Here is a 13,900-nt window from a genome sequence, read left to right on the forward strand (position 1 = left end):
ATCTGATTAAAGGTCCAAACAAACAGATACTTATTTGCTTTTGCATCTTTAATGGATTACACTGTATTAAAGGTGGATTTAAAAGGATCTAAAGTCTAAAAAATGATTTAACAAAAGAAGCAATAAAAAAAGTGAACAACTTTAGTTGACTAAAGAGGAAATAACAATATAAATCAAGATAATATTTTACACTAGTCAAGTGAAACAATAATAATGTAAAACTTTTGCCAAGAGTTTTGCATTTTGTGTTCATATTAGCCATGAGTTAATATTTAGTTTAGAAGAGATGAAGTTAACTAGACCTACATGATTTGTTTGAGGAAATTGTTCGCAACTTTCGATAAGATACAATTCCATAGTCTCACTATGTAACATGAGAACGAATATTTAACTTCAAAGAACAAGGGATAATATTTACGAGGAAAATGAAATAATTAGATATACTTCACTATCATATATAATATTATTACTTATATTTTCAAAATATTTTATCTTATCACTAATTAAGAATTTCCTATTAATCTTACTATCTGTATTCTTGCTACTAGATTTTCACAAAAAAATAGAGAGGCAAGCAAGATTGAGGAGGGAAGTAAGTGAGTTTCGTATGTATCCCAGATATATGCAAATCAATATATGTATATGTATTTATCTAGAGTGATTCACATGTATTTGAGATACCAGATACATGGGAAAGAGGAGAGGGAGGCGAACAAGATATGTTATTTATACAAAATACATGATCCACTTGAATACAATATATCTAGAAAAAATTACACATAAATTTGACCCCATGTATCCGAGATACATGTATCTGGAGGCACCAAAATCTAGTAAGATATGTAGTATTGCAAACTATAATGTATCTAAGTAACTAGCTCCTAAATAGTGAAATTATGTTTACCGATGAATTAAATATACCAAGTTCCTTTTTCCAAATTTATCAGTAAACATCAGTAGTGGCGGAACCACCTTTGTTAAGGAGGAAAACAAGTGTAGATAAGTAATATTTATACTATATGGTCAAAACATGTTAATATTCCTTCTAATCTTAGGAACATTCTTTCATTACATGCATACATGATACAACATAATTAGTGCAAGGCACATGTTTAGTAATGATACTATGAATCATGAGGTTGGGGATGGGCTTGTCCCTTCCAAAAGTATTGAACAGAAAGTAGAAAAGAAGAAACAGGGCTACATACATGCACAAAATACATCGGAAATACGTACAAAGCAAAATATACAAAGAAGAGCACCTATGAAGATTGCAAAGCTCCAACACTTGCAGCAAGTTCCATCACCTTGTTTCTTAAGCGCTCAGGGTAGCAGAAGAAATCAACAAAAACTCGCCTCTCGATTGTCTTCTCTGTTTTTTGATGTTTGTAAATCTGTTTTACGACGAGGATATCATTTATTAGTTTACAAAAGAGAGATTACGTGTCTTAAACCATAACAAATACAGAGGAACCATTTGGGAAATTAAACGGCACAAGAAATTAGCGATGGTGTCTACTTGAGGACAGAAATAAGAAGACTTGAGCTGAAAGCTTACATCATTCTTCTTCAAGTGCTCACTGTTCACGTCTTCAATGGCACGAGATAGGTTTTTATTGTAGTCCTCCAATATCGCTAGCTGCTTCATTAGTGTCTATACAGGGAAGGACATAAATGTGAAGTAAGAGATTAAAATCTTCAAATTAAACAGAAGGGACTGAAGTGCTCAGCAAGTACCCATCAAAAGGTTTTGAAACAAAAATGAACAGTATAACTTATCTGACTATTCATATAACTTGAAAGGGTGAGGTAAGCTAAACAATCAAGAACAAAAAAGAAAAAAAGGGCACTCAATTATGACCCATACATTATGGAAACAAAGAGTGAAAAAACTCCTCCGTTAAGTAAACAGATACTACTATTCAAAAGCAAGATATGTTGTTCTCCATGTATTATTTCCAAGCTGAGGAATCTATAAGTCCAATTTGAATGCAGTGATTAGTTAAGCACTGGAAGAAATATAAACCTCGAAAGCCTTTGAGCAAATAGAAAGGAGGGGGAAAAGAGAGATAGAAACCATATTTACAGGAAGCAAAGGGCATAATGGTAAATAATATACCTGAGGTGTTAAAATTGGTTGAGCAGTTGTTGATGAAGCAAACAATAGCTGCTGCAAACTTTGAAGAAGAGTGCACCTAATATATGACGTAAGAAAGGTATAAGATGTTTTCACACCATGCAGTTTTACATCTCAAATCACCATCATTATTGATTTTAAATTAATGAAATGCCATTATGAAGGAGTACAAGTCATGCAGAGATTGTAAAAGCAAAAGCAAACTCGGAATTCAAATAACATATACTTGTTTGAAGTATAAATTAAACAGCGAGACCTCAACCAACAAAACAGATCATGAAAGGTAAAAGAAATATGGTTTATGCATAACAGGGTGATTCTTAGCCACCCTTACTACATGGTGACCTAAAGTAACTTTTAAAGAGATTCCAGTATATAACCAATCCCAAATGATTTCAACACAGTTATCTTAAAAACTATCCGGTCCAAAACTCCCATCTTCCATGAGCAATTACTACAATTACTACAAACACAACCTCACGAATCTTTCAAGACACTTCACAGCTACATCCAAGGAAACTAAAATAAGTTGACTGGATCCTAGTTACAGGTCCTTGTAGTTCCAGCAAGTCATCACTTGTAAATGAACACATGGTTGACCACTTGTCACAAAAAAAGAAGAAGACATAGACACTACACAACTTGATAATTTTACAAGTGTGTGTTCCACACAAACCTTATACAATTATAATGACCTAGAAACAGATCAATAGGCAGAATAAACTAATATTTAATGGTTTTCATTTTCCCTTTCAGACTGATTCATCAGGACTACACATGTTGATAAGTTGGTGTTCACTTAAGATCAAAAACAATATAAAAACGTGGATAAACCAATGTGTGGCAGTCCTATATAGGGCCATGTAATATCGTATTGTGTATAGATCTTATTATAAAGCTTCAAAGCTGACCCCAATATGATTAATACTGTCAGAATACTGAAGAGGAGTTATATACACACTGGTATAATTCGACAGAATTGAGAACTTACAGTTTATTTATACATTGATCTCTATCCTGGGGAAGAGTGTGTTCAAGGTCATATTGCAAAGACATAAGATCTGAACGAAGGCTTGATATCTGTTGAACAATGCCAGGTGCCGATACATATGTTGATGGACCAGCTTGGATATCTGAAAAATTGATTAGTATGAATAATAACCCAGAAATGGTGAAGTAATATTTCAATGTCCAAATCCATTACTTGAATATAAACTTAAAAGGTCTCTGATGCCATGAAGAAATGTATCGCGATCATCCACTGCTCCTTGTTCTTGAACATCAGATGCAGCTTGGATCAGTGCCACGCATCGACCCTAAACAAAAAAAGTTGCATGAGTGGACAACTAAGAAAGAAAAGATAAAAATTGTACTCCTATGTCCCAATTAAAGATTAAATTTTCTTTTAAGAGGCCTCAAAGGTATAACCATCCTGTGTCCATATTTCAATGGGCATCCAACATTGCCTCTTAAACATGCATCAACCAGTAACACAACCTTGACTTCCCAAGATTCTTACTAAAAATCAAGTACTTCAATCAACCGCACCAATTGACAATCCTCAACCCCAAATTAATTGGGGTCATCTATATGAATCCTTTGTATCTATTCAACTATCTTCAGCTACATTTTAAATTGTTCCATAAATGTTAAATTTTAAGACCCACACAAACACGTCATTTTTGTTGCAGTAACATTTTATAACCAAAATGCCAGCTTCATCTCTTTTATTGTTCAATTTATGAAAGTAAAAAGACGTTTGGATGGCTAAGGACATTAAGTATGGAAAGTTGAAAAAGGCTTAAAAAGGAGGAAAAGGGACAAGCTGATGAAGGTTCTTCAAGTTTAATTCAAGTCCTGTGACATGACTCATTCTACGCATATACTTACCACTCTGCCTTTTGTTGCTGACAGGTACCCATGCAGCTCAGACTCAATAACTTTAAGCAATGAAAATGCCCCAAGCATGGTCTTCTTTTCCAACTGACATGCTACTTTCAGAAATTGATGTCTTGCAACATGATTAATTAGATGATTTATGAACTGCAGAGAAACCATAATTAAGTAAGAATTACAAGAATTTCTAAGCATCAATGTACTAAATAGAAAATGCTGCATGCCAAATTAGCAAAAGCGAGCAATTAATATCTGCTCCTTATGATGGTTGTTAGTAGAAGAAATAGAGAAAATAACTGTATAGGAAACACATCACCCTGTCTTACACATACCCTTTTTTGCCGGTTAATGTAGAATTCTTGGCGCATGACCTTTAGATCATAGTCTCCTACATATTCCACAAGAATAGAATTCAACAGAAAAATATATGCTAACTAAAATTTTAAGATCACAATGTCAGACGATAATATAATTACCTTCCAAGATGTATGTGTCCTGTAGCTGAGCCAGCTCCCAACAAAGATCAGGAATAGTCTGAAAAAAGAACTGCAGTAGGTAATATGCCCAACTATGATATCAAAATCTAAAGACATCAAAGGATTCTTGAAGTTGTCTTGAAATTTAGAATATGTTTGTTCATTCCGAATCTATCACCTCAGTTGATATTGAAGCATCACCTAATCAACAATATGATAACTCTATCTCTAAGGGTGCTAACTGACATCTTCTGTTGTTTCATGACTCAGTAATAAATAGCTGGAATATGATCCCAATGGATATCTCTTCTCTCAAACAGCAAACTAAGGAATCTATCTTTCCACATGAGGTTTGAGGGATAAGGTCTTCTGCAAACCTTTTGAAGTGGGCAAACCAAGTCAAAGAAACCAGAAGAGATAATCCACGAGTGCTAGACAAACCTCGGATAATAACTTCTCTTCTTTGCGATATAAAATTGAGATTTCTCCAACTAGTTCAGCATGTTTTCTCCTGCAAAGAGATAGGGAATTTAATGATAAAGTAGCCCACAAGTAAGGATATAACATTCATTTTTAGAACAACAATGCTTAGTAAACGGCAGAGTATCATTAAATAAAGAGATACCAACAACTACAAAGTTTATCAACAGATCGTAGATAAGTACATTCCATAATATTCCAAAATAAGAACTATTTGGGGATGTAACAAAAAGAAAAAGAACTAACTTCTAATGCATATCTACAATTGCAAGTCTTTTTATCTATTCCTCATTATAGGGAAATTGTAATGCAACAATGATAGATACTGCAAAGAGATTTCTCAATCACTTCCCTGCAGATAGAAGCTTGTATTCTCCTGCACAAATGTGATAGTTGATGTATAGAACAACAAATGACACGTAATGACAATTCACACGTCAGAAATTTTTCGGGATTACGTAAGCAATGTAAAATAAGTAAATAACTAAGCATGCAAGATCTGTAGAACAAAAAGATGCTTCTTAACCCTCTAAGTACACCCAGTTCCAGTTTCAAAGGATTTTCTTCCTTCTTTAATTTTTTTGGAGAGAGGGATTTGGGGGGAAGGGGGTGGTGGGACTTGAGTTTAATTGGAACTCACCGATCATTTTGTAGAAGTGAAACATGAAAATTTCCATATATTGTCTTGATATGATCACAATCCTTGATACTCCTACTATTCCCGTTTATGTTTACTACAACAACATTCCCAAGTGTAGTCAAATAAGTGGGATCTAAGGAGGGTGGGGTGTATGCAGACTTACCCCTACCTTTGTGGAGTAGAGAGGTTGTTACCGATAGACCCTCGGCTCAAGCAAAAATCGAGTTACAGAGCAGGTTTAAACAAAAATGGACAAGTAAACACTATGTTTATGTGACACAATTTCCTTCTTAGTCCATTACAAAAAGAATGGCACACTTCTAAGATGTGATGTCACCCTGTTACCCCTTATAGATACAAAACCATTCATATGGCAAGCAACATAGCCTCATAGAATGACCATATGTCACTAACATCAAAATGCAATAATCCAAATAGAGAATACACAATGAACACGAACAGCAAAAAATATATCACTTTTAGGTGCAGAAGAGTGTAGATGACATCTACCGAAGAGAATGAAGGTCCAGATGAATGTGAGCCTCATCTGATGTCACTTGACCCTTGAACGCAGTAAGAATAGCTTGTTGCTTAGCATTCTCAACTTGAGCTACTATCCATTGCCTCTCACTTGGACCAAATCTATCACAAAGAAGGGCAACCATGAAGCTGTGTTGACAATTTCTCAGAGATAATTCATGATTGGCATAGAGGGGAAGTATTTCCATGTAGTTTAAATTCTAATGTTCTATATTTATATACTAAAGGAACCACAAAAGTAAATGCTCTTCAACTTCTGATGTTATGACGATTAATGTAGATGGCCAAGCATCCTGTTTCTGGAATGTCATGAAATATTAGGATATATCCCAATAAAAGCCAAAACATTTGATAGGAAATAGGTAATATAAAAAGTTAAGAAACATGAAAACAGAAAGTAAACTCCTATATATATTGTCCAGATAGACATCTTTGCACTTCCAATTAGAAACATAAATTGCTAATATTAAACAAAAGAAATGGTGCATACATGGAGCGAAGGCGTTGCAATTCAGAAACACGCTGGTGGTGAGACTTTTCCAGATCTGCCATGTCATAATGAAAAATATTTACAAATCAACCTAACATCAACACACAATAGCCAGGAGGATTTCTCCAATTCTTGGGAGAAGAAATCTCTCCATCAATAAGTACACGAGCAAATCCCGATACAAACATATATCCGACTTGCAGAAAAGAACTGATGTGAAAGGAGGTGTATGAATGCAAATACCTCGTAGTAAAACGTTTGATATGTCATTAAGGCTAACCCATGAACATTTTGACTTCCCCTCCTCAGCAACTAATCTGTAGGGACCCTAAACCAAAATAAACCAGCAATAGCAAAGTCAAGACACTGAAATCCTATAAAATAGATCTGGAAAGTGCTGATTAGATGGGAAGGGCCAAAGTTTTCAGATATGCAGATGAACATTGTAATGGTTGGCTGGCCAATCCTAATGCCAAGCCCACCAAATGGGATAACCACTACGTGTGCAAAAAATTAAGGACAAAAAAGTAAAATATTTGATATGTCATTTAGAAACTTAACTTAGCATCCTCAGCAACCAATCAGACGGACCCTAAAATGCACATTTTTTTAGCCAGTGAGATCCAAGATGATCTAGAAGAGCAGATTATATGGGACGGGTCAGGGCATTGGCCAGGCAAAGGGACATTTTCAAGGTTGGCAGAAAGGGTACAGACTGGACACCCTAAGACCTACTCATCTACAGTATTGCATATGCATAGCCACTATAAAATTCATCATCTAAAAGTAAGATTGCATATCATGTACTATACAGCAAGAAACACAAGTCCCAGAGTAAGCCTTCCTATATTCGTAGAGCTGAAGAGAAAAAACTCAACATGAAAGATATAACTCAAAACAAGAGCATATAATATTTATTGGCTCGTTTCAAGAATTCTATCATAAAAATAAGAGAAGTTCCAAGGAAGGAATTGATACTTTAAAGGTTAAAAATTCAATAATCAGCTTACAGTGACCTCTTTAGCGTTACGTAAGTTAGACCTAAAAGAACTCATGGATTAATGAACAGGTAAAAAGCAACAAGTATTCATGGATCAACACTAAGCAAAATCAGTTCACACTTACACATTATACCAAAATTGTGTGCAAGCTTTAAATTTTATGTTGCTCCCACAACCCAAGTCCTATGTCTAAGGTTTGATGAGTCTCCAAATATACGTGATATTACCAAGGTTAAGAAGATAAAAATGCTCTCAAGGGAAAGAACCAAGTAAAATAATAATATTCCAAACGTACTGTATCTAGATGCTTGGTAAACCACTGATTTAACTCCTTTACACAAGATGCATCCGCCAGCAGATATGCATTAAAGTCCGAATAAGAAAGGTATATTCCATCTTCTACAATACAAAAGAATTTGAAATATCAATGAAATAGTCACAATAGTATAAAGAAATAGATAACAACATACACAGTTTAGTCCCTGAGGTGGGGTCTGGGAGTATAGCACAGAAACGAAAACAGAATTTTCTCAATTCAGATTCTCATTTGACCTGCTAATCTTAATCAAGTTGGAACCTAGACGTCCAAGTGAGCTAAGCAATAGACTGATACAGCTAGTCTGATTAAAATTTGCAGCATATTTACAGAGTATACACAAAACATGTGCACAAACACATCATTTTTGAAAGCAAAGCAGCAACCAGCACTCTTCTTGAAAAAGCATAATCCCATCTTTTTTTGGAGAATCTTAGTAGTCATTATGTACATTGTAAGCATTAGATCTTACAAAAGATCTCTGGGAGTGTGAGTTTTGACATCCAAACTAAAGCAATAGAAAACTTTCTAATTAATATATTCACCACACATACCCTTTAAGCAACAAGAGAAATTTTCTGAAATTGTCATAAGAAAAAAATTGACGTACCATCCCCTGAATGATAGTGTGCCAACTCCTGTGCAGCAGAAGCCATCCTTCCAAGAACTGCATTCATCTATGTATAGTGAAGCATTTTAGGAAACCATTTAAAATTTTACACAGTATCAATATATGTACATTTCCCATCAGAAGTAAATATTATGTTCACTGGCAAACCAGAATTAGAGACAAGAAATATAGGATGCCTTCAACTTGGAGAGTGGGTCTTTCGCAGCAACTTTCTTTAGTGGATGCATTTGCTAAAGATATGGATTAAGGAGAGGTAATAAGAATTTCAGAATGCCTTTACAATGACTGAACTTTATAGGGGAAGAGTATCTTCTTTACCCGAAAAAGCTACATAACATTCATGCTGCCAAAACCAGTCCAAAGTATACACTAATAACAGGTGGCCGATTATGTAAAGGGGTAATCTGAAGCAAACATGTTAATGTGCTAACATTAAAAAAATGGAAATAGCAAAAATATAGGCAAAGGGGCAGATCTGATGCAGCCATTTAATGTTCTAAACATTACAAAAATGGAAAATAGCGCAGCGTAATGAATTCCTAAAAGCATTCCACTGATGCAAAATATAAATTTTGATCATTATGGCCATAAACATAAGACAGCTGGTTAATCAACACCTTGAGATATGATGTAAAGACAAACTTCAATGATAAATCGAAGAGCTAAGAGTTTATGTAATTCAACGACAAACACTTGTTCTGGAAGAATTTCTTTTATGTTACTTTGCTCAATACTTCAATGGCATTGTTTTGGGTAACCTACTTCATCGATGTCATTTCTTTTTGTTAATGCAACATAAAAGTGACAAATGGAATTGCTACAATGCTATACAAGGCTCAAACCCTCTAAATATTTGATCCAAGCACCCATACATTGGGAAAATTTTATATGTAATAGTAAAGAACTCTTGATCTTCCAAACACACTTCAAATCATTCAAGTGGATCTTTTATTTCCCTTTCAAAGGTCAATCCGCTTATCCGTTTCCAGATTCTCCTAAAAACACTTGGAAGGTGCTACATTCCATGTTAGCTTCTATCTCTCACCTGATCTCCCGTATGTTTAATCTGCCTGAAGGAGTTTTAGCATCTTAAGTAAATAATCAACGGATAACAAAGCCAAAGAAGATGAAAACCACAAACCAGTTGTCAGATTAACATCTTCGATCTATCACTTAAAATAAGATTATTAATATTCTGATCCTCTTCCCAAATTGTCTGCCGTCAAAATAGCATTTAAGCTTTGTTTGGTTGAGTTGCAGGTCAAGCAAAGGAAGGGTTTACTGTGAACCTGCCTACATAATTGCCAGGCCTCACTGTCTTTAAAATTTTCCACAATATCTGATTTACCATCAAAAGCAACCTTGCATATGCCATAATAGGACATGATATTCTCTGTATAGACTGCATGTAAATTATGCAAATAAGATAAAATAAGTTGCATTTAACTGGCATACCTCTAAATTCCTAGCTGAAAGGCTATCATCTGAGGTAGCCTGCTGTCCATTAAGAATAGAAGTTGCTGCAACTCGAGACCTTCTTCCCTGAATCAATGTAGAAGCCTGCCCAGTGAGCATATCATATTGAGACTGCAATCTTCTCAGCTGTTTCTGCAACTCCAATTCTTCAGCTTTTAATGCTAAAGTTGCATCTCTGATGATTAAGCAAACCATCAATATCAGAGAAAAGCAGAGCAAATATAAAAACAAATTACTCTGAGACCAATTCATTTTAATATACAAAGGAGCAAAGATAAGGTTCTAGGAATGTTCATGGTTAACTTATTTCCAAAAAAAGAACTCAGAGAGAGATACACCATCTTGTGCACAATAAATTGTCTTCATCAACTCTCTGGTATCTAATTTGCCTCTTCATATACAGTTTCTAATTATGGAATAAAGATAATCCAGGACTGATGATTGAACAGATTAATGGGGAAATATAAGCTACTGCTGTTGCATTCGAGGTAAGGACAAGAAGACTGGGCTTCACATACCTATGATCAAATCCCTGATGCATCATTCACATTATTTCCAGAAACACAACATAACATCTGAGGTGTGAACTCATAGATAGCTGTTTCTAAGGGTCGGCTAACTCCCGCAATCTGAGAGATTTTGATTAGTGTATCCAAATGAAGGTGTTGATTGGGAGCACAGAAAGTCTCAAAAAATTGTAAAAGAGTAACAGACCACGAGAAAAAGTAAAGATGAGATAAAAGGCATGTTTAACTAATTTCTATAAGAACTATTGAACTTACTGTTACATCATGAGTAAATACAATGCTGGATTAGTGATACAGTTGAAAGTATAGGTACATCACAATGTGAATGCGAATCGTTCAGAAACTAGAATTAAGTTATCAATGTAATTTTGAGCATTTGTATGCACTCAAATTTTGACATTGATTAGAAAAGGTTTAGCAATAAAGAACAAAAGATCTAAGAGACAATAGTCATTACCTTATATCCTTCAATCCTTCTTCGCTTCCGAAAACTGCCTCTTGGTTTTCTCTCCTCGTTGAGAAGGCTGAAATGCTGTCATAAGCAAAGTCTAGATCTTCTCCCTGCGAAGTCATTGCACAAATGTGGATGTTTGTATACACATAGTGGCAAGAAGGAATAAAGAAGGACATGATAGCAAACATCTTCCACTTTTATTAAATGAAAACTCCTAGAGAATAAAATATCTATATGTAAATATATTATAAATATAAGCATATACGCAGAAGTACATACAGTAGATACATAGTGTCGAGTGGTTCCCCACCAACCCACCCACCCCACTCCCAACAACAACAACCCAAAAAATATACAATGAAAGCATATAATGAGGAAAAAAAATCTTAAGGTTGACAAATGATAAGTAATTATCAATAGTAATGGTTCTAGATATTACAATTCATCTTGCAACTTTAATGAACCACCAAAATTTTTTTACTCTCTTCTGAAAAGCACCCGAAGTACAACAACAACATACCTAGTGTAATCCCACAAGTGGGATCTGGGGAAACACCTTGACAAAAAGGTATAAGCTTTCTTAACAATTGAGATAAGGAGCATGCTTAATGCAAACACCCTAATGAATATATATCAGCATTTGTCAGATATACCATAGGAGGCATGAAGGCACCTTTAACCATACCACCAAATTCTTGAGGTTTCAACCAGACTGAAGCAAAGTATTCTTATATGAAATGATAGTTCCACTCAGCTTTAATTAATTTTTGTTGTGGGGTGGGGTGGGGTGGGGGTGTATGACAACGTACCTCCAACAACTTCTCCTCATGTAAAAGATGCTCGTACCTAGGTTACAAGAGTAGATAATAATTAAAAGGATGAATAGCGTGTTCCGTCAATGAAATAGAGAATTCTGACGGATGCAAAAAATGAAACTTGTCTAGAAGGATAGGATAGAGTAGGCAGTCAAATATAGTGAAGTCAAGATAAATTCCATAAGACTAAATTAAAAGAAAATATAAGTGAAAACAAACATAGGACTAAAATGATCATGACCATAAGACTAAATTAAAAGATATTAGTAACTAAGAAAAGCATTCAGTAATTTCTAAAGGAAAGCTCAAGAGATAATACAACTAATACTATTACGTCTCAATCCTAAGCAAGCTAAAGAGATGATGAAAGTTAAAAATGCTTTTCAGTAGAAAACTCACAATTATCACTTGTAAACTCATTGAACTATAAACGCATCAATTACATCTAACAAATATATCCTACAGCTTCTATGGCCGATGTCCAAGCCAAAATATAATTCTAAAGAACAGAGAGAAGGGAAGTCCACTACACAAGATGGAGTCTTGCAGATATTCTCCTAATTCATTCAGAAGTAAAAGCCAAAGCATTACTAGTCACAATTATGATAACATCCCCATTAATGATGGTGAAGGAAGACGTTGAAATGACATTGAATATTGAATACAAAACAAATTCAATTGCAAGGTTGGTAGTAAATACAGCTTGCAGATAGAATGTCTAGACGTTTTTCAATACTTCTTAAATCATACACACAACTACATGAATTGTGTATAAGATTAAACATAAGACGTTAAAATAGCACAGCTTAGTAACTTTGCAAATTGGAAAACACAATAAATTGATGAATAATACAGCTTCCCGTGAATCAGAAATAATAAATAGAACTGTAAATTCCCATTTATCTCTTGAGACGTTCAATTTACACAAAATTGTATACAGTACAGAAGAAATCATGTACGGTAGCTCAAATGGCATTGCTTAGTAACTTTAAAATGAAAAAAAAAAAAAAAACAAATTTAACAACAAGCTTGATACTTCGTAGAGCTTCCGATCCACAAATAAATTGAACTCTAAATTGCATTTTAGCTCGAATTTCGAACAAGATGAAATTATACAACCAAACAAAAGCAATTTTGTAGAAAGTATGAAGAGAGAGAAAATGAAAGAGAAACTTCACTGTGTGACTTCGGAAGGAGAAAGGACATTGGAAGGACGAAGGCTGGAGCAAAGCCAATCGAGGACAGGTCGAGCGTCGTCGTACTGAAAAGGCCACTCGAAACTATCAGGATCAAGTGATCCGTGACCTTCGTATCCCAATTCCCCAAGCAATGTGCATAATTGCGCACTGCTCATACTTCACTGCTGGTCTAGATCGGAGTTGTCAATTTGCTAAAAAATGCCGCCGGCCGGTGGATGTCTTTGCCGCCGGCACTGACCTAATTTGGGAGATTTATCAGAAATTTAAATGTTACTCACAACTGGTGTCGGAATATTTTCCCCAATAGATATGATGTTTCAAATTTAATTTGTTTTCTTTTTCCCTCTTCTTTTTCTTTTTTAATTTGATAATTAAACTGCAAGAAAAAAAGATAACCAGTTTTTAATTTTAATTTTGAATTGAACCTGCGTTGTAAGTTGTAACTCTAATTCGTGCAAGTGTATTTTGATTTTTAGTTCTATTTGTATTTTCACTTGCCCTATTTATTTACTTTTTTCCACATCCTAAAAAGGCCACAAAAAGTCCCACAACATTTGATACTTTTTATTATTTGGGGGGAGAGGGAGGGGAAATGGGGAATGGGTTATACACCACAGCATTTGATACTTTTTATTTTTTGAGGGGGAGAGGGAGGCAAAATGGGGAATGAATTATACAATGTGAAGAATCGAACCCTCACCAACAAGTGGGAGTTTTGATAATCCAACTGTAAGATTATTATTTTTATATTGATTGGTGAAATTGGAAAATTGCCTAATTGACCTTGGAAAATATTTCTTTGACAACATGGTAGTTGGTTGA

General features: G+C 34.8%; 1 protein-coding gene across 1 annotated transcript; it reads right to left on the reverse strand.

The window, feature by feature from the left end:
• Positions 1-934: 934 nt before the first annotated feature.
• On the reverse strand, positions 935-13,285 carry LOC125808018 (AUGMIN subunit 3-like). Its single transcript, XM_049487786.1, has 18 exons — positions 13,058-13,285; positions 11,874-11,910; positions 11,068-11,171; positions 10,063-10,258; positions 8,587-8,653; positions 7,956-8,059; positions 6,903-6,987; positions 6,660-6,714; positions 6,140-6,271; positions 4,951-5,020; positions 4,510-4,567; positions 4,366-4,421; positions 4,028-4,180; positions 3,342-3,453; positions 3,129-3,270; positions 2,120-2,195; positions 1,559-1,654; positions 935-1,394 (listed from the first exon to the last, which is right to left on the reverse strand). The coding sequence occupies exons 1-18, from the start codon at positions 13,231-13,233 to the stop codon at positions 1,263-1,265; spliced, it is 1,851 nt and encodes a 616-aa protein (XP_049343743.1). The 5' UTR covers positions 13,234-13,285; the 3' UTR covers positions 935-1,262.
• Between the last annotated feature and the right edge of the window lie 615 nt (positions 13,286-13,900).

The sequence above is a fragment of the Solanum verrucosum genome, unplaced genomic scaffold (assembly GCF_900185275.1).
Source record: "Solanum verrucosum unplaced genomic scaffold, falcon-dt-bn FXZP01000183.1, whole genome shotgun sequence".
Taxonomy (NCBI): domain Eukaryota; kingdom Viridiplantae; phylum Streptophyta; class Magnoliopsida; order Solanales; family Solanaceae; genus Solanum; species Solanum verrucosum.

Bases quoted from the DNA above. Each gene is read 5' to 3' on its own strand.
- LOC125808018 (XM_049487786.1), bottom strand. From the start codon at position 13,233: ATGAGCAGTGCGCAATTATGCACATTGCTTGGGGAATTGGGATACGAA. The intron at 6,988-7,955 runs GTACGTTTGGAA...ATTTTGGTTTAG, and splicing joins TTACCAAGCATCTAGATACA to GGTCCCTACAGATTAGTTGC. The intron at 3,271-3,341 runs GTAATGGATTTG...TCAATTTTTCAG, and splicing joins CCTTTTAAGTTTATATTCAA to ATATCCAAGCTGGTCCATCA.